The following is a 23639-nucleotide window of genomic DNA, read 5'->3' on the forward strand; positions in this document are numbered from 1 at the left end:
CCCACGAGCATAGCTAATAAATCAAAACAGACCAGGGAATTCAGTCATTTCAGCTTGGATCATCTTTGCTATAAAACTGCTCTAGGGCTTTTCTCAGTTGCAGATATATGAATTAGCACAAGCTTGAGGGGTTGTTTTTAGTTTGATGTTTTCTTATTACTTGTAAAAATAGCCAGGTTTCAGCTCTTTCTCTTTTCCACAGTATTTTCCTGTATTGGCATCCAAGCTTTCCATACAAGACTCATGCCGATATAATCACATTAACAATTTACCCTAACAAATATTACAGAATAAAATTACATTTCAATTCTTTCAGATGTGAGACTCTCACAACTCGTACGCAAGGTCTGGAGGTTTTGATTTTGGTGTTTGGTAATTTTTTATCAATTAATTATACACAGAGTTCATGGGTACCCTTAAAAAAATGAAAATGTCCAAGATGTCCAAGCAAGTTGCTTTCATTAGGAAGGCCTGAATAAGAACATGCACCTGCAAATAATTCATGAGAGGCTGCCCAGTCCTGTATGAGAGATTTACTAAAAGTAAATTAATCCTAAGTGAAAATATGCAAAACCCAATCATCATCTCTTTGAAGTGAAAATCCCAGCAATATTTAGCAATATACCAGAGGCCACTGCAAGCCATTTTCATTAGATAATATTCAAAATTTTATTCTATGGCAGATTCACGGGGGTTTTAATTTATAGCCCCATATATACAGTAGCTTGCAATTAACTTAACTCTGTTATTCCCTCCACAGGGAGGCTCTGGGTCCCGACCTGGATCCCGGTCTGGTTCACCAGTTGCTAGGCGCTGAAGCTCTAAGATGCCATCCAAGGATCATGTACTCTGCTTCATAATGTAACTGCCTTAATAACAACTGCAACAATTACCTAGATAGATGCAATCCATTACTTAATGCCAATTAGGTTCTGCATGCAGTAGATTATACGAACTTCTATTGGCAATCCCTGACCAACAGTTGAATGAAAGGAACACAAAGAGTAGCTTTACTAGATGTTTTCCTTATTTTATGTGAAGTAACAAGATCTCTGACTTTACTCATTCTTCTTCAGGATGCCCTAACTGTATGCTGGACTTTATTATTTCTCCCAAGCACCTAATTTGAGCTCAAGTCTTCTGGTTTTGTTTTAGTGAACATCAGAATTACAAATAAAGAGTTAATGTCTTGAATACAGAGCACTGCTGTTAATGAATTTCTGAGACACTGCTGTTAAAACCAAAAACCCACCATGTGCAGAAGTTGTAAGGACTGTTTATCCAAATACTTTTTTTTCATTTGGGTTTTGTTTTGTTTTAATCTTCCTTCTCTCACTCACAGAATAATTTATTTTCATAACAGGATTAGGCAGTCATGGAAAGGTTTACCAAACATTGGGAGTTCAAGGTATGTGAAGTGTGGGAGGGGGCAGATGTTGTAGAATCAATATGATGCGGAGCAACATTAATAAGGAAATTCTTTCCAAACCATGAATTGCTCATCGCATCCAAACCATTAGAATTAAGAGCAGATGAGGGAGAGAAAGAGGATTTCAAATTTGAGTTAGACTAATGCTAAGAAACAAGGGATATTCCCACAGAAGAAACATCTAAGATCGCACAAGTGACCACTGGACGTTGCTGGTGCTTCAGACAAACTCTGCTGTAACAGCATAAACTTTGCAGCACAATAAATAAGTAAATATATAAACAAGTAAGTCTAATTTCTGAAAGAGAGCCCTTCGGTACTGGTATCTCAGATAGTCCTGCACATCTCACGTTAGAATTTCGTATCTTTCTCAGCAGTGTCATGTTTGATCGGCTCATCTTTTGCCTGTGAACATCGGTATGCCTGTTAAGGGCAGTGCACCAAAGCAAACTCATAGTAAACTACTGTGAACATTTAACTGTTGTACTGTAGTTGCCTTATAGAAATAAATTATAGCTGAGTTAGATTTAGATATTACTTGTTCACAAGTTACTAAAATGAATGTGTGGCAATGGTATTTCCAACCACACTTAGGGAAATAAAAGGCTCTTCTGAATTGCACTGTTTTATTACTTAAACTTACCATTTCTTCAAGCTGTCATCTAAGTGTCTGATTAATTATTTTATTTTTTTTAGTTTTAGCCTACGCATTGTAGACTACAGTTAATGCTTCCCAGGTTGAAATTGCATTCCTAATAAGTGCCCAGTAAAAGTTACCTATGAATATGTATGTTAATTACATTTCACATCTAAATCTATTGTAGGTTTAAATCAGTGTCCATTAATATGAAGCAATGGAAGATGAGAGGATAGAAAATACATAGAGACTAAAGAAAACAAAGCCACCAAAATTATTAAGCATACACAGACTTATTACATCTTCTATTACCTACACTGGTTGCTATGTGTATTTTTCTATTGTAGCTTCATCCAGATGTATACTCTACAACATAATAGTTGATTTAATTTGAATACGTATTGTTCTTATAGGAACACAGCTTTTAAAAATATTCATTATTGAAATAAAGTAATCAACTTGAAATGAAACTTGGACCAGTTTTGTCTTTTATAACACAGAAGATCATATATATATATATATACACACATATATATATATGTGAAGTTCTGTGGTGTTTGGGTTTTTTCCCCTTAATTTATGAAGTTCTGTGTTTAGGGTTTTTTTTCTTCTCAATTTGCTGAATGGTTTTCAAATACTAGAAAATAACACTTTGGGACCCATGACCTAGTTGCCTGCACACAGGCTTCTAGTGACATTACTGGTGACATAGCATGACCCACAAGACTGACAACCGACACAGGATTTACGGGAGGCCAGTGTCTGTGGAGTGGCTGCTAAACACCAAGCACAGCATAAAATGCCTATGTATAGGCAATGAAATCGCAATGCCACCCTTCATAAACACGTATAGCATGAAGTATGTTATCCATGTAGGATATGTAAAAATCAAGTTGTTCTTTAAAGCAGCCATCAAAATTAGGAAAGAATATTTAAGATTAAAAAATTGAGAAATATATCTTTCTAAATACTGCACTGTAGAAATACAGAACATAGCGAAAGCTTTTCCTTGCTTTCATCATTCTGCTTTCCTTCAGTCACCTTTTTCCAGAGGCTGGAATTGGCTTTTTAGGATTTGCTTCCTACAGAAGAAAAGGTACGGTACTTTAAAGCATGATTTTACCAACACAAGTGTCTTGAAAGAGATTAAAACTTTGACTGAAATTTATCCTTATAATTACTCACCAATAGTTTCACTAAAAAGCTGCTGAAAAGCAGCAGTTTAAGTGACTACTGGATTTGTAAGCAAAGGATCTCTCCTGAATGCACACCCATTATTGGGAGTATGTAATTTCTTCTACTGAAGGAATGGACATAAACCAAAAGAAATGCTTGAGCAGACACAAGCCAAAAAAGCCTGGGGCTAGAGTAAGCCTACTACTGCATCAAACCAGAAAGAACAGAGGCATTCCTAAGCACTATTCACTTACCCACTATACAACGTGATTCTTCAAACACACCTTACAACAAGAGGTCTTTCTGCTTCCTAACAAAGTGCATCTACTTCAGCATTGCTTTTGAAAACATCAACATATTGGTTACAGTGTCTGTATTTGTACTGAATGATCAACAGATTAATACTGCTTTGAAAAACTCCGACTCAATCTTACCAAGATTGAAATCTCTATGTCAGGATACTCAAGAGTGAATTACTGATGTTCCTGGGGTAGGAGGATGCAGGGAAGCAAATCAAATACCATGTTACAAAAAAGTTTTTAACAAGTCTATTTACTGTAACTGACAGGATGCCCAAGTGCTGGAGGAGTATCAAACTGGACACAAGACACATGTCAGCTGACTCCATAACTCACGCTGCTTATTTAATACTTCCAAGACCTAAACTGCACATTTGTTACCTCCAGTCAAGATATAACACTTTGAGAAGTGACCATTTGAAAACAGCATCTCTTTACTCATGAGATCTGCTTTTAGCACATAGTCACTACCAGTTTTTACTCACTGGCAAAACAACTGCAGTTAGAGCAGACTGAATGCTTTCAAGCATTCAGCAATCACATTCCCATTACGAAGGACAGATTTGCATCTGGATGTGACCAGTTGGAAATCACCTTCTGTCAACCTCTTTAAAGTGTCATCCCCTATCCAGCAAATCAACTCCAACAAAATTTGCTACACATTTATACAGTATTTTCTAAAAGAACAGGGAAAAGCTTTTATACATGGTCCATGCACCACAATGCATTTACTGTATTATTACAGGTAAACAGGGCGCTATGCCATGGGGCCAGTATGCCTTCAGATAACTGTAAAATATTGCAAAATTAAAATACTCAATTCTTAATCAGCTAAAACACTAATATGCTGTCTGGAAGGAAAGGCACTGCTGGAAGAATTTCACATACATTTTTTACATATAATGTTGAGACACGCACTTCTGGTAAATGGAGTTTTTAGAATTTTGTAGAATCCAGAATCAAATGCTAAAAAAATACACGAAACAAAATTTGGAAAAAAGTAGTATTATTTATCATGGTTTTGAATTAAATATTCCACATAACAAAAGTGTTATTTTCATGTCACCAACTATATTACTTATATACATATGGCAAAAAGTTAACAAAAGAATTACGTGATGCCCTATCAAAACCAACAGTGATTTCTTACTTCAGCAGTCTGAAATAACTGGTTTGTATCATAGACAAAGTATAGACAATATTTACAGCAAAGGGCTTTTTGGATCTGAGAGCAATTATCTTTCTGAAGGTAAATTAAAATCCAGCTTTGTATTATAGTACAACAAATCCACCACTGATCTAGAAGTACTTGCGGCAAACTGAAAACATGAACTTCCTGCAACTGGGATTAGTATTTACAAAATATACTGATCAGCCACACAGAGGCTCATATAACTTTAAATATATATATACATATACAAGCACACATATATATCTCTATATATATGTAACATATAAATAAAATTAAAAAGAACAAGGTAAAAATAAGAAAAGAGCTTCTGTCTTTGGAATGTCTAAAAGATGACTATGTTTTTACTCCAGTGTTTCTTTGTTACGAACATACTTAACAAGTGGCACCTTTTTCAAAGCATGACTTAAGTCAACTAGGTAGGTTTGCTGAAACAATGATTTCAACAACAACAAACGAAAGTAACATATTTCTAAATTTCACAAAGAAAATAATAAGGAATTTACAGATTTGAACTGATAACTGTTTACAGCACCAGGCAATATTGTACAACATAGGTGACTCAGTGTGCATCTAACTTTCTCACTGCTAACGCAAAATCGTTATGTTTACTTCCCAGATTTAGTATATGGCTGTGTTTCCCACAGATACTGAGATATGTACCTGCTGATTCATTACAGCAAACATAAGAGAAGAGGCTTTCATTGAAACCTCTTCTTGTTTGGATTCTCTTTAAATAAGCATTGCTGAGTTTAAAACCTCAGACTTTTAACGTAAATACAAACAACTAACTGCCTCTGTGACTGGAATGGAAATAAGCATGCTCCCTTCTCAAGAGTTTAACTCAAGAAAAGCCATAAAGTCCGTGGCATTTTATTTTCTTCAACAAATCCTCAAAATGTACTAAAAAAAAAAAAAAAAAAAAAAAAGCTTAAACCAGAAGTAAAGCATTTTCCTGTGCCTTGTAAAAAAACCAAATCACAAACCGCCCTATTTTATACTGCATTCATTTACTCTCTAACACTCTGCCTCCAACCTCATTTCTTCAAGCATGTAAAAAAAGCTGACCGACATTTTCATGTTTTTCCCATAAAGTTGTTCTTCACCTCCTTTAAAAAAGGGAGTAATTCTATTCTGATATAAACTTCCAGTTTATTTTTCAAATAGATATACTGGCTGTGAATTAGAAGATGAAACTGTATACAGTATTACCTGAGTTCATTGATTCACAGACAACTTAGCACAGATTAAATGATGTTTTCCCAATCATCTACAAGCTTAAAAAAAGACTGATTCTTGTAGGTATTTTTTGTAAATAATAAAAAAACCCCTAATATATTATACTATTGTTAACATTTTCAATGTTTGAAGCTTTAACTGTAAAATCCACCTTTTACTTTTCTGAAAACTTGTTCCGAGAAATTCGAGTCCCAGAAATGTTTTTAGCTTTCAAATTTTAAGGTGTCATCGAAAAACATTGCCTATATTCTGCCATTCATTTGAAGATTCTGGTACCACTTCTTCTAAATTCAGAGCACGACTAATATCTTCTCCTTCTTGTTCTTGATGACTAGCAGGCTCTTGTACAGGACCTACCAAAATACAAGATGAAAAGACAAGTCAGTTTGATTTGATGTACAGTATAAGAAAAATACAAATACAGCATTTGGGAATAAAGGAATCATGCTGGGAAAGGTGTTACACAACTACTTCCGATTCTGTAAATTCATTAGATGCTCTCTGAAAAACAGTTTTAAAAAAGCTAACATAATTGATTGTTTTCCCTGTAATAGTGTCTGAACTTTGTATGTTTGTACTACAGAGCTCCACATATAAAACAGTGAACCATAAGCTGCAACCAGTCTCTGTTTCAACCTGCTTTTTGGTTGCGTGTGCCACTACTAGCTCATCAACTCTGGTCTTTGGCTATTAACACCCAGTTCCTCAGTAACTTACAGGAAGTGTTTTGTGCTTTCCTAGGAAAGCACACAGCTTTCTGCACTCACCATTACTATCATTATGCTACATACCAGTGTAACCATGTGCCCTTTTCATATGTAGTTTCATATTGCTTTTCTGCGTAAATCCCATTGCACAGTAATCACATTTATAAGGCCTCTCTCCTGTGTGCTTTTTCATGTGGACTTGAAGAGCACTCTTCTGGTTAAAAGCCTTTTCACATAGCGTACACTGAAATGGCCGTTCCCCTGATAAAAAAGAAAAACTTTTTTAATAATTTCTTATTTCAACATACAGTTCAGAACTCAGTAAATATCATCAAGATGACCTAGAAATTAAGCAGACATGATCTTTCTTCCTTGGTACGACATTTACTCAATGGAACCATCACCTTTTTACATCGTTTAGAATAAAGCCATATTCTAGAATTAACAAAGTTGATGCCTGTAAGAAAGTCGAATGTGTTAAAAAAACTTCTGCTAATTTTACTCCTATGCCAATAGCTACTAGTGACCAAAGCAGGCATATTGTTCCAAGCCTGCCACAATACTATTTTTAAATATAAACTCAAGAACATACTCATTATAAAAATATTTAAAAGACCTACTTTGCAAAACCAGACCTTTGCTTCAACACACACCACTACAACCTCTGACATCAACACAAGATGCACTGCTTATGTCATCAAGGACTTCTAAAAGCACTTTCTGAACTTACAAATACACTGTAGCTTTCTTGCTAAATCCAACTTCTCAGACTATCAATAGAAGGTCCTTGGAAGAACAGAAGTGCTTTCTATTTTTGTTAACAAGTCTGAAGTGAAATCCAAGTTTCCTCAGATACTTCTGACTCCAGGTTTTCCATTCCGTTAAGATGAACAGCCTTTCTCGTGTTGTGCAATAGATTACCATGTGGCTTTTTGGTAGAACTGGAAGCACCTACTTCCATCTAATTTTGGCAGTATTTCTCCAAACTCCTCTTCATTGATAAATCTGAATGTTCAAGATATTTAAAGCTATTCAGAGAAATAACGTGTTTTCCTTCTGGCCACTGATTCAGGAGGTACTGCCCATTAGAAATCACTCAAAATGTTTAAGCAAGATAGAAATCACAAACACTTTCTCCCAGACAAGGATCATACCTTGAGGAAAGCACATCAGTTTAGGTTTACATTAGCCTTTCCAATTATAGTTTATGTAAGAGCACCCTTCTAAAAACATCTGTGCAGCACATTTTCGTTCTTTTGGTCTTAAGGGATTTTTAGAAGAACATTCTCTTCTGAGAGAATAACTGTTCTGTGGACTGGCTTGCTGTTTCAACAACATCAGACGACAGTAATATAAAAATGAATTTAGCAAGTATTGTAATAGTTTGTGGGCATCTGTTCTTAAGATACAGAAGGTAAAGGCAGTTGGGCTATCCTATGTTCAGCTTTCAACTTATAGCAGGGCAGAAGCTGCAACCTGAAAAGCACTTCTATCACAGAAAATGTGTACCCCCTAGGAGAAGTCAGTCTAGTCTTTTTATAGAGTAACAGGTGAAGAAAATAATTAAGCAGAAAAGAACACAACAAATCAAAAGCACTGCCATTAGAAACAGATGAACTAAGTAGTACAATGACAATGAAGCACTGCATAAAGCAGTCAGCATCGGTAGTCAAGACTGTCACTTATTTAACATCACTGAGCACACCCACTCATTTGCACATTTTCCTGTGCTTGAAGAGGATCATATCTGGAGTCTTTACACCACTTTAAATAATAAAACATGTTTTTATTAATCTGTTTCAAAGATTGACAAACTTTCAGATACAAGCTTATGCATTCACATCACCTTTGCAGTACTATTCCCAGAATATGAAGAAGCTTAGTGAAGCATAAAGTTTTGGCTCTAAACAAAACACCAGTTTCTGAGATTTCAAGTCTGCTGTTCCTTATTTTAATTTCTAAACTCTTTGGGTTAGAAATTCACTTTATTTTTTTAAGCGTAATCTAAACATTGGTATCTGAATGCAGTTACTTGAAGCCATGAGCAAGGACTCCAAATATAACACCCTTATGTTCATGAGAAAATCTTGTGAGAGAAAAATAATTTTTGGTGTTACCTGTGTGAATGCGACTATGTCTCTCCAGCTGACTTGGCTTAGCGAAAGCTTTTTCACAAGTATCACACTTAAACACTCTAGGCTTCTGGGAACTCAGTGAAGGTCCAGCCTGATGGGTTTGCATGTGTTCCTAAGCCAGAACAGGAAAAAATACATTTCAGACCATTTTAAAAAGCTGGAAGATGGAACCCTGCTTTTCTTTTCTTTTTTTTTTTTTTTTAAGAGATTGGGTTTTATTTATCAACTATTTGTAATGCTGATGTATCAGTATCTTTTCATTTCTGAAAACCTCTGTCAATAACTGTATGCATTGCTTGTTTTGCATACATTAGTCCCTTCACTAGTTATCTGAAGCAAAAAATCCCCAAACCAACCAACCCAGAGCTCCTGAAATACTTCGTTCACAACCCTTTCCATGAAGAATTCTTCCTAATACCCAATCTAAACCTCCTCTGGTGCTACTTGAGGCCACTTCCTCTTGTCCTATTGCTTGTTATCTGGGAGAAGAAACCAATACCCCCCTCACCACAACATCTGCTCAGGTAGCTCTAGAGAGCCATAAGGTTTTTTCGCTTAGCCTCCTTCTCTCCAGGATAAACAACCCCAGTTCCCTCAGCCATTCCTCATCAGACTTGTGCTCCAGACCCTTCGCCAGCTTCGCTGCCCTTCTTTGGACCTGCTCCAGCACCTCAGTGTCCTTCTTGTAGAAAGGGGTCCAGAACTGAACACGGTATTTGAGATGTGGCCTCACCAGTGCCGAGTACAGTGGAGTGATCACTCTCCTAGTCCTGCTGGCCACACTATTGCTGATACAGGCCAGGATGCTGTTGGCCTTCTTGAACAACTGGGCACAAGCTGGCTCATGTTCAGCTGCTGTTGACCAACAGGTCCTTTTCTGTGGGCAGCTTTCCAACCACTCTTCCCCAGTCCTGTAGCTCTGCACAGGGTTGTTGTGGCCCAAACGCAGGAGCCAGCACTAAGCCTTGTTGAACCTCATACAACTGGCCTCAGCCCATGGATCCAGCCTGTCCAGATCCTTCTTAAGAGTCTTCCTATAAGAAAGCAGATCAACACTCCCACCCAACTTGGTGTCATCTGCAAACTTGCTGAGGGTGCACTCAATCCCCACACCCAGATCACTGATAAAAGATATTAAACAGAACTGGCCCCAATACCAAGCCCTGGGGAACACCACTTGTGACTGGCCACCAACTGGATTTAACCACATTCACCATTAACTCTTTGGGCCCAACCATCCAGCCAGTTTTTTACCCAGTGAACAGTAAACCTGTCCAAGCCATGAGCAGCCAGTTTCGCCAGGGGAATGCTGTGGGGAACAGTGTCAAAGGCATCATTTTGTTTCCCAATCCTTTCTTCACAACAGCCTTGTAGTTCTCCTGAGTTGCCTGCCCCTTATTCCAAAGATCATATACTCTTTTTTCCTGAGTCCTAGCCAAAGCTCTCTCTTCCCAAGAATCAAACCCTCTGTCATTTCATGCTTATTATGCCCAAGACAGACTCAAACAATCACATCACCCACAAGTCCTTCTCTGTTTGCAAAGAACAGGTCCAACAGGCTCCTTCCCTAGCTGGCTCACTTACCAGCCATGTCAGGAAGTTATCTTCCACCCACTCCAGGAACCTCCTTAGACTGTTTCCTCTCTGCTATATTGTATTTCAGCAGACATCTGGTAAGTTGAGGTCCCCCATGAGAACAAGGGCTAGTGACTGTAAGACTCCTCTCAGCCTCTTACAGCGTATTTTGTCTGCCTTTTCATCCTGGTTGGGTAGTCTATAACAGAGTCTGCATTGTTGGCCTTACCCCTGATTCTTACCAATAAACACTCAACACTTTCATTATCACGATCAAGATCTGGAGAGTCAAAACTCTCCCATCAACCCTTGACCAGTTGTCCCAAGGTCTCTTTTGATTGCCCATGGACTTCTTATTACAACTTCATCACTGCCTACATGAGAAAGCAATAATGAATAATAATCCAAGGGGAATACCAGAGTAGAAATTTACCTTGTCATATCTTTAACCTAGGACCAGTATGTAATAGAAGTCAAGGTTTAATTATGAAAAAAATGTAACACCAGACAGTTCTAAGAAAACAAATTGAAGAGAGATTGATATTTTGGTTTTGTTTTCACTACTTAAAGAAAACAAATATCAATATTGAATACTGTATTTCTTTTTTTTTTTTTTTGCTGGAAAACGTCTCCTAAACCAGAGGTTAACAGTTTCACAGCACCACAATTTATGAGTTTGCCCAAGGACCGACAGTCTAGTTGACACACATGATCACTCCAAGGGGGTGAACGTCACAAACAGAGTATACTTCCTTAAAATACGGTACTAAAGGGAAATCTATTGAAAAGCTCTCCTAAGAGCTACTTAATACTAAGACATTACCTCTGTCTCCAGAAATTTCCTGCTATAAATTCTGGGAAGCTGGCAAAATTTTGGGGAAGTTATATGTTTCCTCTTTTCGTAAAGCACTTCTTCAAATCACTGCCTTTTAGAATCTCTCAGAGATAGGACACTGGCCTGGACATAGCACTTGTCTAGTAGAGCTGAATATTCCTAACAGGAGCATTCCATAACCTAATTAAAAATTTAAAGACACCACTAATTTTTTTTTAAAGACTTGGAAGTATCAGGTTGTTCATAATCTAAAGAAAACTAATATAAAATATCAGTAAACAACAGCAATAATATAAGGATATTTTAAAACAAATGCTCCCTCTGCAGACATCCGAGAGAGCATCTAAAAATCAGACAATAAAGTGCAAAGCGTATATCTTCCTATGATTCCAAAAGCTTATCTGGAAATCAGGTTTAGCAGTGATGAGATACGCAAGCAAGCAAAGTAAGTGGAAATTTTTCTGGCACTATTGCTTCCACAACAGGCATTCACATTTTTCATTCTGTAATCAATATATGCATTCAAATCCCCTCCACACTCCAAGAGAAAGTTCTCTATCTGTGTATATATCATTACTGCGACACCCTCTCTCAGATGCACACCTCTCACACTGTAAAAGGAAAGGTAAAGGGATAATAGGCACCTTTCATTAATATTGCAAAAGTCCAAAACAAAGGAGTTAACAGAACAATTAACTGTTATCACCAAATACCTTGAGATGTGTTGCCCGCTTAAAGGCTTTATTGCAGACATGGCAAACATGTATCCTTTCCTTGCCATGAACCTCTTTGCTATGCTGCATCAACATGGTGGCTGAAGAAAAGGTTTGACTACACTCAAAACACTGGTGCACACGACCTTCTTTTTCCGCTTGACTGCTTTTAGTCACATTAGGAGAAACCTCTGCCACCTATAACAATTTACAAACATACTATCAAATAATTTCATAGGCACATCACGACAGTGGTGTATTTTTCAAAATCCACCTCAACGTGACCTGTTTTTGGAAAGTACTTTCAGCAACTTACCAACACAAATGAAACAAACTATGTAAATACAAACTTGTATTTCATTGCTCTTAAGAATGACACACGTATATTTTAAGAAAACAAACATTATAACAACTATGGTCAAATTAATTTACGCATTATAAATAGAATGTGTTTATATCAGTATTTTCCTATATTCTGTTTCATATGCTGGTACATCTCAGATAACTCTCACATCTCTCATCAAGTAAGTCTAAGATAAAAACATTTCAGGCAAAAAAAAAAAAGAAAGTATCTCTGATTTTACAGACATGAGTATTTGCTATTCATTTAATTTCTTCTTTGGGGACTTTGTCTTCATAAGGAAGTAAAACTCTGAACTACCAACCCAAAGCTCCAGAAGTATCAAAACACAACAAAAAGTTGATATAATTTGGATGAGGTTGTGCTATATTTTTGTTTTAATCAATGAGGAGCGTTTGGAAAAATGTTACTTCCTTCAAATAAAATAGCACAAAATTTCTTTAATTTTATAGATACAAAAGAATCCCAGATTGCCTACAAGGAGGTTATGGGAAGCAACATCAAAAGCCTTACTAAAGTCAAGACAAACCACATCAACTGCTCTCCTCCTCCACCAAGCCAGTCATCTCATCATGGAAGGCTCTCAGGTCAGTTATACACAATTTCCCCTCCAGAAATCTCTGCTGACTATTCCTTATCACCTTCAATCCCTCATGACCACAACCACCATTTCCCATCCCTCTGCGCCACTGGGTGCAGAGTAAGTAGAGAAATCGGGAGTAGAGTTAAGCCTGGGAAGAATAGAGGAGTTGGGGAAAGGGATTTAAGATTTATTTTTTATTTCTTGTCCTATTCTAATTTAATTGGTAATAAACTTCCCCAAGTCTAATCTGTTTTGCCCAAGATGCTAATTCATGAATGATCTCTCCCCTGTCCTTACCTCAACCCAGAAACAATTTGTTATACTTTCTTTCCCCTGTCCAGCTGAGGAGGGGAGTGACAGAGCAGCTTGGGTGACCACCTGGTGTCCAGCCAGGGCCAACCCACACCAGCAGATCCCTAAACACACTGAAGTCTGCTCTCCTGATGCTCAGGGCTGTCATCCTGCTATTTGCCTTATTTCCCTCAGGATCCTGAACTCCAGAGCCAAAGGACATCCCCAACATTCACACTTTCAAATCAGTTCTTCTTGTTTGCAATTATCAGGTCCAGAAGAATACTGCCACTTCCTGGCTTCTCAGTCATCTCTATCAGGAAGTTAAAATTCATACAGTCCAGAAATCTAGATTCCTTGTGCCTTGCTAGTTGCCCTTCCAGATCTTTGGCAGCTTGGAGTAACCCATGTAGACCAGGGACTGCAAATCACAGATCTGTTTAGGTTGGAAGGACCTCCTGAGATTACCTAGTTCAACTTCTCTAATCAAAAAGGGTCAGCTAGGGCAGGTTGCCCAAAACCAAGACGAAAGCCTCATCTTTTACTTCCTCCTGATCAGGCAATCTGTAGCAGTTAGTTAGTGTTCAAGACAGTGTCACCACGTTGGTCTGCTTGCCAATCCTTACCCATAAGGTCTCAGTTGTTCACTGTCCAGGCAGAACTCCACGCATTCCCACTGCCGTGCTGCCACTCTGTCTGCTCTTGAACCTAGCCATGGCAGCACTTCAGCTGTATGAGCTATAGCACCTTCTCTTTCTGATTCCAATGATATTGCAGCCCTGCAGCTACATGCAGAGATCTAATTCCTCCAGTTTGTTCCACATGCTGCATGCGGCAGCATACAAGCACTTCAGAAACACAAAGCTATAACTATTTTTCCAAGAAGAGTGGTTCCTCTATTATGTTCTTGTCTCAGAAGCTTTATACACATACACTTGAAGCAGGCTGCCTTCCTTCAGACCTTACTATTTCTGAGGGTTCTAGTGCCCATATCAGCCACAACTTGCCCACATTTTTCTCTTTGTTTGCCAGTCCAGTCCACCACTTCTTCACTTGATTGTGGCTCACCATGTGCCTCTCCCATTTTTCCGATTTTAGAGCTTGCATTACCAGGTTGGTTGAAAACATTCATTTTGCCTTCAAGAAGAGAAGTCTGACCTACTTTTTCTAATATTAATACTATATTACATATGTAAAAATTTCTATTGAAATTCAAATACATAAGAAGTTGAAAAGACTTTATTGCTGCACCACTATTAAAACAAATTGGTTACAAAAAAAGAATGGAAAAGGTGTAGCAATGGGTGCTATTTTTCCCACAGCTCTCAACTTCGTCAATTTTTTGTTATCTAATTACAAACTTACTTGGAAATTTTTGGAGCAGTCTGTGTTGAGAGCATGGTTATGTAATTTGTAAGAATAAACACATTATTTATTGCATGTCATTCTGGTATGTGGAAATGTGTTTTTAACTCAAAATTTGGAAGCTGGGTGACTGAGAAGTCACAATGAAGCTCTTCCTAATACTCCTCCTGGGGAATGACATCAACCTTCCTGCTTCAGAATATAGAGGAATCATTCCAGTATTTTGATTAAATAATGACCTTTACCCACCAAATGTACAGAAAAATATTTTATCTACCTGATAGGTTATTTCATCAGAGTTTGCAGATGCTGAATGGGATGTATGGCTCACCAGTATGACTTGCTGTGAGCCTGACCCACTTTGGCTAGCGAGACTGGAATCTGTGAGTATAGCAGGGAACTGCTGACCCTGTCAAAGAGGGCAGAAAAAAAAAAACCAAGTAGAATAACTATGTTTAAACAGCTAACTGTAGTCATGTAAATAATTTTTATACCTCAAAAGTACTTTATTTTTCTGAACAAGACCACTCCAGAATCCTACCTGAATAAATGCTAGTTTTCTCTCATTTTCTCTTTTCATTTTAAATCAAACAATTTAAGGGCAACAACTACTGCAAGTCTGTCAGAGCGGAGATTCAGCCTTGCATAAACTTGCATAAATGTTTCAGCATTCCCTTGTCTTTGTCTCTTCAGCTGATACCCTCTTACATTCTGCTTTCCTGAGTGGTTTTCCCACAATATTTTCCTTTTTAAAAATCTCTTAATTATACCGACTTCCAAACCCCATGAAAGTAAGATACAAAATTACTACTTTAGATATACTAATACTATACTACTACTTCTATTTCTACATTACTGTCGGAGACTTTTCTATTTCCCTAGGAAATACAGTACCTTTATGTACCACCTGTCTATTCATCACAGTTCCTGCAACACAGACTATGTATGCACAGCGCCCAAAGCAAGGTTTCATTTTTATTTATGCCTGCCTTAACATTAGGCATAGCGTCTTATCAATAAACATCAACACTGCTAAATATAATTGCTTAAATTATTACAAAGTCTGAAATGAAATCACATGTTGCTTTGTTACTCTGTGATGCCAGAAATCACAAATGTGTCATAAGAACTATTTAAGCAATCTTTTGTTCCCTTTCCCAGAGCAAAACTGCAGAAGGAAGCATGTAACCATCCTCACAGACTTTGCTTCTCAAGGTTTAATCACACCATATGCCTGACAAATAGTCTTTCATTTACATACATTTACACATTTTAAGTCAGGTCAAAAAGTAAGTAAAAATCAATCCAAGCCTAGTTAAGCCAAGAAGTAGAAGAAACAGCCCAAGTTTTCAGATGCAAAATCTACACTGAAATGCCAACCACAAAACGACCTTAAATTTTCAATTTCTAGTCTTTTAGTATTATTTATTGTTTGGATCTGTTTGGGTTTTTTCCTCCCCATTCTATACATTCTACTTACCAACATGTCTTTGGCTCTTGATGACACCAAAAAAAGTCTTAAATTATGATGAAAATAAAACTAATGCTAAAGCTACTGGGCAGATGATGGCCCATACAACACTATTCTTATAAAATTTCTTATAACGCTACCTGTTTTTAAAGAGAGTCGATTTAATTTAGATTCTGTTATTTGTTGTGAAAGGAACTGTTACATCTGCTCTTCAACTATCATGTTCACAAGAAGGAAAACAGAAACTTACCATATTAAACAATAAAAAGATTAGGAATATTTTGCTGTATTTCTGAGTAGTGATGATGAAGTACAACCCAGTTTAGTTTATCACTAAAACTGATCTCAAACTACATTTGAAACAGTAGAACCTAACTGTTTATTGTTAAAAAAGAAACCTGCAAAAATTTCCTTTACTTCTTTTAAATAGTTTATGCTTCTACATGCCAGTGTGCACACATAGTTGGCAGACAGAAGAAAAGTTAACTGAATTTTCAAGCACTATGTATTTACAGGACAAAATTATTTTCTAAGCAAAATCTCCGATTCCTGCGCTGTAAGTCAGTGATATTAGTGTATCTGTCAGTTCAGAAAAGCTTTTCTTACCTGTGAAGTGATATTAAGTGTAACTGCATCAAGACCACCTGACAACATTCCCTGAGTGTCAGCAAGAGTCAAGGTGACACTACCATCTCCTCCAACTCCTGATGAAGACATTACCAAATTCTGAGCAGAAACTGTAGACTGAGATATGGGTGTTGTTGAAGGAAGGTTTGTTCCACCTGTTGTATTAAGCTCTGGAATATATGCAAAGTAGTAAAAATAAGAAAAAAATACATCTGTTACATACCTAAACTCTTAGCTGCAAACTTACTTTAATTGAACTTAATTTCTGTTTCTCATTTGCTAGGCCTTTCTCTTTTAGAAGGTAATAAATCAGTAAACATCACGTGTTAAAAATTGTCATAGAGTCAGATGATAAAATCAGAAAAATTACATCCAAATGTAGCTTGACGGACATCATCCTGCAAAGCAATAACTTCATAACATGGCATGTGGGAGATGACTCATTGCTGAAAAGATACCTGAAGAAGTTTGAGGCTACACATTTCTGTAGTCTGGCCACTCTCAATGAAATACACTTTGACTGGTGGCAGTAAACCCAAAATTCAGTAACTCTGTAACCCAACAGTCACACCCTATATCCTTGCAACATGGTTGATAACGCATAAGAGCAAAAAAGGCCAGTTTATTTTCAACAGGTATTTCATAACAGTTTGATTATAACAACTGTAAAATGGTTTATTACAGATTCTCCAACACACGACTAGAGGCCTTGTAGCTCTCAAGTTTATGGTAAGCCTGATAAGAAAATAACAGAGAGGCACAATACCACCGTCTGTTTTTACTAATGTATTACACAAGAGCATGCCTTAACCTTTGAATCTTACAGGATACTCTGGGGTAGGCTTCCCCTAGTATGACATAAAAGCAGATTTGCTTTGTAGATGTATATGAGCACTAAAGAAAGCCACGAAAGGAGGCAGACTAAGGAAAAGGAAGATAGGGAAAATTTATTTACAGATCAGTAATAAGTTTGTATTAGTGCAACCTGCTACAGCCAATCAGTGCAACCAATGCAACCTGCTCCACTGGGTGAAAGTATGAACAACTATATACGTACATATGTGTTTGTGTGTATATTAACCAGATACAGGTAGAAATTCACATACATATTTAAAATCTTAAAATTTGATTACCAGAGGAAATTTGATATAAAGGACATTTTATACATTTGCAGCAAATGTATGATTTCTTCATCCTCCGATTTATAGAAATAGTCCTTCAATATTTCTGTAACTGCCTCAAAGTACTGATTTTTACATAGGCCTTCCTATTTTAATTTTCTTCTTATGTGGAGGAAAATTCATTTAAATTGGCATACCAATTTAAAGCTAGTGAGAAAACACACAAAGCCATGCAGTTCCTGAATTGAAATACGCAAGATTATACCATTTCATAGTTACCTGGTCTAGCATTTATTTAAAAAAAAATTACTACTATTTTTAATTAGAAAATCAGTGTATGCATACCTGGAGTATTTAGTGAAGTGCCCTGAGAAAGAAGCTGGTCGTTGCTTATAGTTAATGTAGCACCTGTTGTCTGGCTGTTGATGGTTGGCGCTGTCAGCCTTAAGCCACTATTCAGATCACTGTTTCCAGAATTATGCTGAATAAGATCTTGGCCTGAATACAAATTAGTCCTATTATAACTGGAAATGTCTCAATGTTATTCTGCTACTGTACTTAGAACTATAGGACAAGGATCATAAAATAATACAAGTAGAAAACACATGCAGATTTTTATGCAGAGGTTCAAATTTTTAATACAGATGTGATTATGCATATCTAGACACTAACAAGAAGAGAAATAACTGAAATTGTTAATAGGCAAATACTGATCTTACTTATCTAGGTTCAAGACACCAACTCCATGAAACAATAAAACTCTAGCAAACTAAAAGCTAATGGTTAAAATATGGGAGGGGTTTTTTTGATGTAATATATGGAGAATGATTGCATTGTAAAAATATCACTTCACATGGGGCTAATTTTCTGGGACAGACAACAAGCATATAACATACAGAAACTGAAACCTATACTCCATTTTTCTTAGAATAGCAAACATCTATTATCAAGCAGAAAAACCTAAGTGGGAGACCCTGACACCTTAACACTGACATTACTGTCATGACACTTAAAAACACTAAATGCATTACAGGAAACAGAAAAAGAGAAGAATTAAAAAAGGAAAAGAAATTTAAAAAAGTAAACCAAAAATCACTAACTATTATACTGGATCTATTAAAGAAGTGTTGTGATACAAAATACAAACTGTCTTTCAGAGAAATAGGTATTTACAGTATATAGAGGATCAGTCTCTTAGAGGCAGTAAGAAAGTCAATCAAAACTTACTCAGAGACACCTGGACTATTAACTACATATTATAAAGTCTGAATTACATTTCAAAGAAAGATCAAAACATCTGTTAGAACATGATTCCACAGGCATCTAAAGAAAACTGATTAAGCTTATCCCCAGTGCTTGCTCTGCTTGTTCGTGTCCTGGTACTACCCAGGAGTTGCACTACCCCAGACGAGCACAGCAAGGAGGCGAGAACTGGTTATATGGGCTTTGCCATGAAGATAAGTATCTGTTGGCTCAAGGCCATGAATAAATAGGGAACCAATCTAACGTATCCTCAAAGCAAATGTATTTGGTTTTCAAAAGCAAATTTAAGGAGTTCCTTTTAAAGCTGATGAATATAAAAAAAAACCCCACAAAACACCAGAGGAAAGCTGTGGACTGCGAAAATACCCTTGAATGATACTGTACAGCTAACATATAAAATGCAGATCTGGTACCATTAAAGATCATTAAAAATACCAACCAGATATTGTAAGAGTGATTTCTTGAGGACTTCCTGATGAGCTTGTAGTAGTAGAACCCGAAGCATGAGCTAGAACTTGACTCAAACTGGAATTATTTATGGTCAGCATTATCTCATGTTGTCCATTTGAAGATGATACCATACCCTGTGAAGTCATGACTTGAGAGATGTCCTGTGCACCTAGATGTAAGTGGGTAGACCAAAAAAACCAAAAAATCCATAAAGATCCTTTCATTATAGTAAACACAACTTTTTAAAGCAAGTTATACATTATTTTCTAAACTACAATAAAACACAAAAGAAGCCAATGAAAGATGCTAGAACTTGCACTCTAAAGAATAACCTGCAAAGGAATAAATTGGATATGAAAACAATTTAAGATCTTCAGAAAAAAAGATTCTGTATTGATTTTCTCACTGTGGGTAATACCATAAGTAAAACTAAGAAATTCAAAGCCCAATAGAATTAGTGACACTGCTTACCAGTAGCACTGGTTGTCAGCACAGACTCTTGCTCAGATAGGGATCCTATTGTCATGTTAGCAGATGATGTTACTGTGGGCTGCAAAGACAGGCCTGATAAAGGCTGAATAACCACATTAGCCGGCACTGCATTCTCTGTTGCCTGGAGGGAGGAGTTTTGTGGAGCCATATTGGGATCTCCGGTTAGCTGCTGAGCAAGTAAATTACTCTGCTGTAACGTCTGCTGTAGAATACTTGGATCAATCTGGAAAGCAAGTTTTCAATCTGATCAATCTGAAGTTAAGAGATACAGGTTAAGTGAATATCCTTAACATAAATTCAGAATTCATATTTATTGCATGTAGAGCATGTATAATACTTAGACTTTTTAAATAACTACTTTAAGCTTATTTTTCAAGAGTCTGTATATAGCAACTCTCCAAAGTCACTGTGTAAGCAGCCTAGTCAGCTTCCTCTAGATTCTTCCCTCAGCAAAATGTTTGGAAAATCATAATCCTGGTCACATGTGAGCATGCTTGGCACCAGGTACCCACACTGCTGACATTCTGTACTGTTTTATTTCTGCAAGCAATGCTTATCATTGTCTTCGGGTCTTTGAAAGTGCAAAGGCATGGAGCACAACCAAGTTCATGAAAATCATTCCTTCACATCATTTCAAATACAAGATTTTAGGTGTAATTATCTCACCTTTTTCTGTCATTCATTTTACTAGCTCAATAGGAATTTCTATTGTAAATCCAAATATTAAAAGCTTATAAAAGCTTGCCAAATAAAGCAGGTGTCTAATGTTAAGGAAAAGAACATTCTGTGCAATAAACTGGGTTTGACTGACATTCTGTGCGATAAACTGGGTTTGATTGTTTCCAGGGGAGGTTTCTTTTGGGGGCTTGGTGGGGAGCCTAAACTGCTTTTGAAATGAAAAGACAAATGCAATTAAAAGAAAAAATAACAGAGATTTTTAAAGCAATCTGATAAAAAAAAAACCAAAACAAACAAAAAAAACCAAACAAACAAAAAAAAAACCCATGAAAAAATGAAAAAGAAAGAAACCAATCAGAAAAAAAAACCCACTGTGCAGCTATTCTTTAGGTCTTCTAACATGGTACAACTGATAGAGCATGGTATTGATGCATGCCTCACTTAAAGGGAATCTTCCAGAATTATGCATCCTCCTTAAAACTTCCTTCAACCCTCAAAGTGATTCACTCAAACTAAAAGCAAGAAACTGTGAACAACCTACCTGTAATGTTATGTTGTTAATACTGGTGGCATCTATTCCAGAAATTTGAACATTTTGTCCAACCAGATTAGCAGCAAGTTGTAACTGTATTCCTTCAAGAGTGGCCAAGCTACCATCTGTCAAGGACACAGTTAAGTCACCTCCAGCTACCAAAGAAAACAGTTATATTATAATGTTTTTCTATATCGTTACTGACTGCCTCTTTTAGCTTGTTTATTTTTATAAGTTAAATCAATATAAAAGCTATACACACACATATTTATTTATGCCAAGAAAAATAATCTGAAGTAGATGATTGCCTATTTTAAAGCTTCATAAATTTTAAGTAATTTAAGAATTGTTATTATTTAAGCACTTAAAAAACAAGAACCACTCCAGAGTAGCTGAATTCCAGAGTAGTGGAATATCAGTACTACAGCTACTTGTTGTCTCTATTTTCTTCCTTTCTGCAGTGATACACCACTGCAGAAATTAAGAGATCTTTTTGGGTGAACTGCACACATTTTTCCTTCATTCTTAAATGAATACATTTCTGTGTATTTCTGTGTCACCACCATGCATCAAATCACTAATTCAGTACAAATCTTACCTGTTTGGCAAGTAGCGTTTGGCATAATTTTCTGAACCCTAATTAAAAGCAATGTTCAGTACTTGATTTCAACACCACCAACAAAAAGTCATCCATTTTTACCTGACACTGAAGCAGGCAGGATAGCCTGGCCCACAAGTCCTTGTTGAAGTAAATTTTGATCAAACTGATTCGTCAAAACAGAGTTATTCATGATGAAAACGTTAGGGTCTGTTGAGGATGAATTAAGAAGATTGACTGGCTGTAGTCCCTCAGCTGAAGAACGTGCAACAGGCTTCCTAACTTTCTTTGCCTCTGGTTTATAATGACACTGTATGTGGGTTTTTCTGCGCCCTGAAGTACGAAACCGTAAATCACAGTGTGGACATTTAAAGGGCTTTGCTCCTGTATGCAGGCGCATGTGTACTTTTAGACTCCCTTTTGTAGAAAAAGAATTACTGCATACATGACAACTGAAGAGCTTCTGGCCTGGAAAAGTTTCAAAAACAGAAAGGTAAGTGATAAAATCTCTAAAAATTAACAGCATTGTACCAACAGTTTACAAAAATACAGATTCTGAAGTAATTTGAACAGAATAAATTTGTAGTAACTAGCCTTTTCCTTTATAATTTTGACTGCTTTTCAAATTAATTAAGGATCTCAATTAATGGTATCTTACTTTTTTCCTATTTCTAAAAATCAATTATGTTGTTAAAACTTTTATGCAGAATCTTATTTGGTCACCTGTCCTCCTCATCGCCTCACTTTCCTGACTAATCAAGTTGTTCCAACTACACAGCTCATAAAACCAAAAGTTTTATCTTGACCTCTTCAGCATTTGGATTTTCCTTACTTAGCCACTCATTTCCTTTTTAATTCCAGCAGCTTTATTGTTCTGTTTCAGCCTTTATCTCAATACTGACTAGTATTAATGGATTACAAGTAGAAAATGAATAAAATTCATAAGTCAGATAATATTCTAAACTAAAATACTAATCACCTTGAAGTAATCTAAAAGTTCCAAAATCTGGTCTATTCACATACGGTCCTTCCTCTGCTGTGTTTCAGATTGCATAACATTTGAAAAAACCCCACTTGGTCTCAGATGGCATTTTTAATGTACTAGAAATAAAAACAGTTAACTATGGAGTTTGTGTCACTAACCATATGTGCAGTTGTACGATTCACAAGAAGCATAATGAAAATACCTGGTAGAAAACATGCCACCGCATGGTAATTCCTGAAATTCCCTGGCCTTCCAGCACAATATTACTTCTGGATAAACCGGGGAAAGAAATCAATGTATTTTGTATAGCTGCCTTATCAAAGAATAAAATCAAAACTTCTCTATAGCTGTGATGGAAAAATACATTAAAAAAAATCCAAAACAACAAAACCCCAAAAACCTAGTCCTAACTGTGACTAAGTTATCTTTTTTACGTGGCAAATCATTAGATCAACCCTGAAATTAAGTTGACTCAACTTCCAGATCAGAATGCACTACTGTATTCTGGTGATGTCAGTCATTTACAGTTGGTAAAGAAGTCACAAAACCAGTGTGCACTTCCAATAAAAATCAATTTTAGTTTCCATTTATAATGAAGAATATCTCATCAAATTCCTGAATTACAATTCAGCCTGCTTCGGCTTACAAAACCCTAAAACGGCTGTCACTTATTGTTTAACAAAACCAAGGAAAACTCTGACAATGTTCTGGTTCAAATAATGGAGAAAAGAGAGCCCAAGAATAACAGGAACCAGTAAAACAATTGGGATCTGGCCTGAAGCACAGCTCTCTATTACAGAGTACCACAAAGGAAACCATGTAGGAGTGCATCCCACTAAACCAAAAAGATACCCACTGGGAGGAAGGAGGGGAGGGAGGGAGGGAGGG

At 36.7% G+C, this 23639-nt stretch overlaps 2 protein-coding genes across 2 annotated transcripts in view; one reads left to right on the top strand and one right to left on the bottom strand.

The window, feature by feature from the left end:
- Window positions 1-2536, top strand: part of MBP (myelin basic protein) — a 55266-nt gene extending 52730 nt beyond the window's left edge. Inside the window, exon 8 of the mRNA XM_010020317.1 lies at window positions 761-2536. Within this exon, the coding sequence (XP_010018619.1) occupies window positions 761-817 (57 nt within the window). The 3' untranslated portion in view covers window positions 818-2536. The remainder of the gene's footprint in view (window positions 1-760) is intronic.
- A 3432-nt stretch (window positions 2537-5968) lies between these two features.
- ZNF236 (zinc finger protein 236) overlaps window positions 5969-23639 on the bottom strand; it is a 63093-nt gene continuing 45422 nt past the window's right edge. Inside the window, exons 22-32 of the mRNA XM_010020316.1 lie at window positions 21869-22234; window positions 21178-21323; window positions 19938-20181; window positions 19456-19635; window positions 18099-18251; window positions 16612-16802; window positions 14812-14943; window positions 11935-12132; window positions 8794-8923; window positions 6761-6937; window positions 5969-6322 (exon numbers count right to left, since the gene is read on the bottom strand). Coding sequence (XP_010018618.1) covers window positions 6195-6322; window positions 6761-6937; window positions 8794-8923; window positions 11935-12132; window positions 14812-14943; window positions 16612-16802; window positions 18099-18251; window positions 19456-19635; window positions 19938-20181; window positions 21178-21323; window positions 21869-22234 — 2045 coding nt within the window. The 3' untranslated portion in view covers window positions 5969-6194. The remainder of the gene's footprint in view (window positions 6323-6760; window positions 6938-8793; window positions 8924-11934; window positions 12133-14811; window positions 14944-16611; window positions 16803-18098; window positions 18252-19455; window positions 19636-19937; window positions 20182-21177; window positions 21324-21868; window positions 22235-23639) is intronic.

Source organism: Nestor notabilis, unplaced genomic scaffold (assembly GCF_000696875.1).
Source record: "Nestor notabilis isolate BGI_N333 unplaced genomic scaffold, ASM69687v1 scaffold2838, whole genome shotgun sequence".
NCBI classification, from domain to species: Eukaryota; Metazoa; Chordata; class Aves; order Psittaciformes; family Psittacidae; genus Nestor; species Nestor notabilis.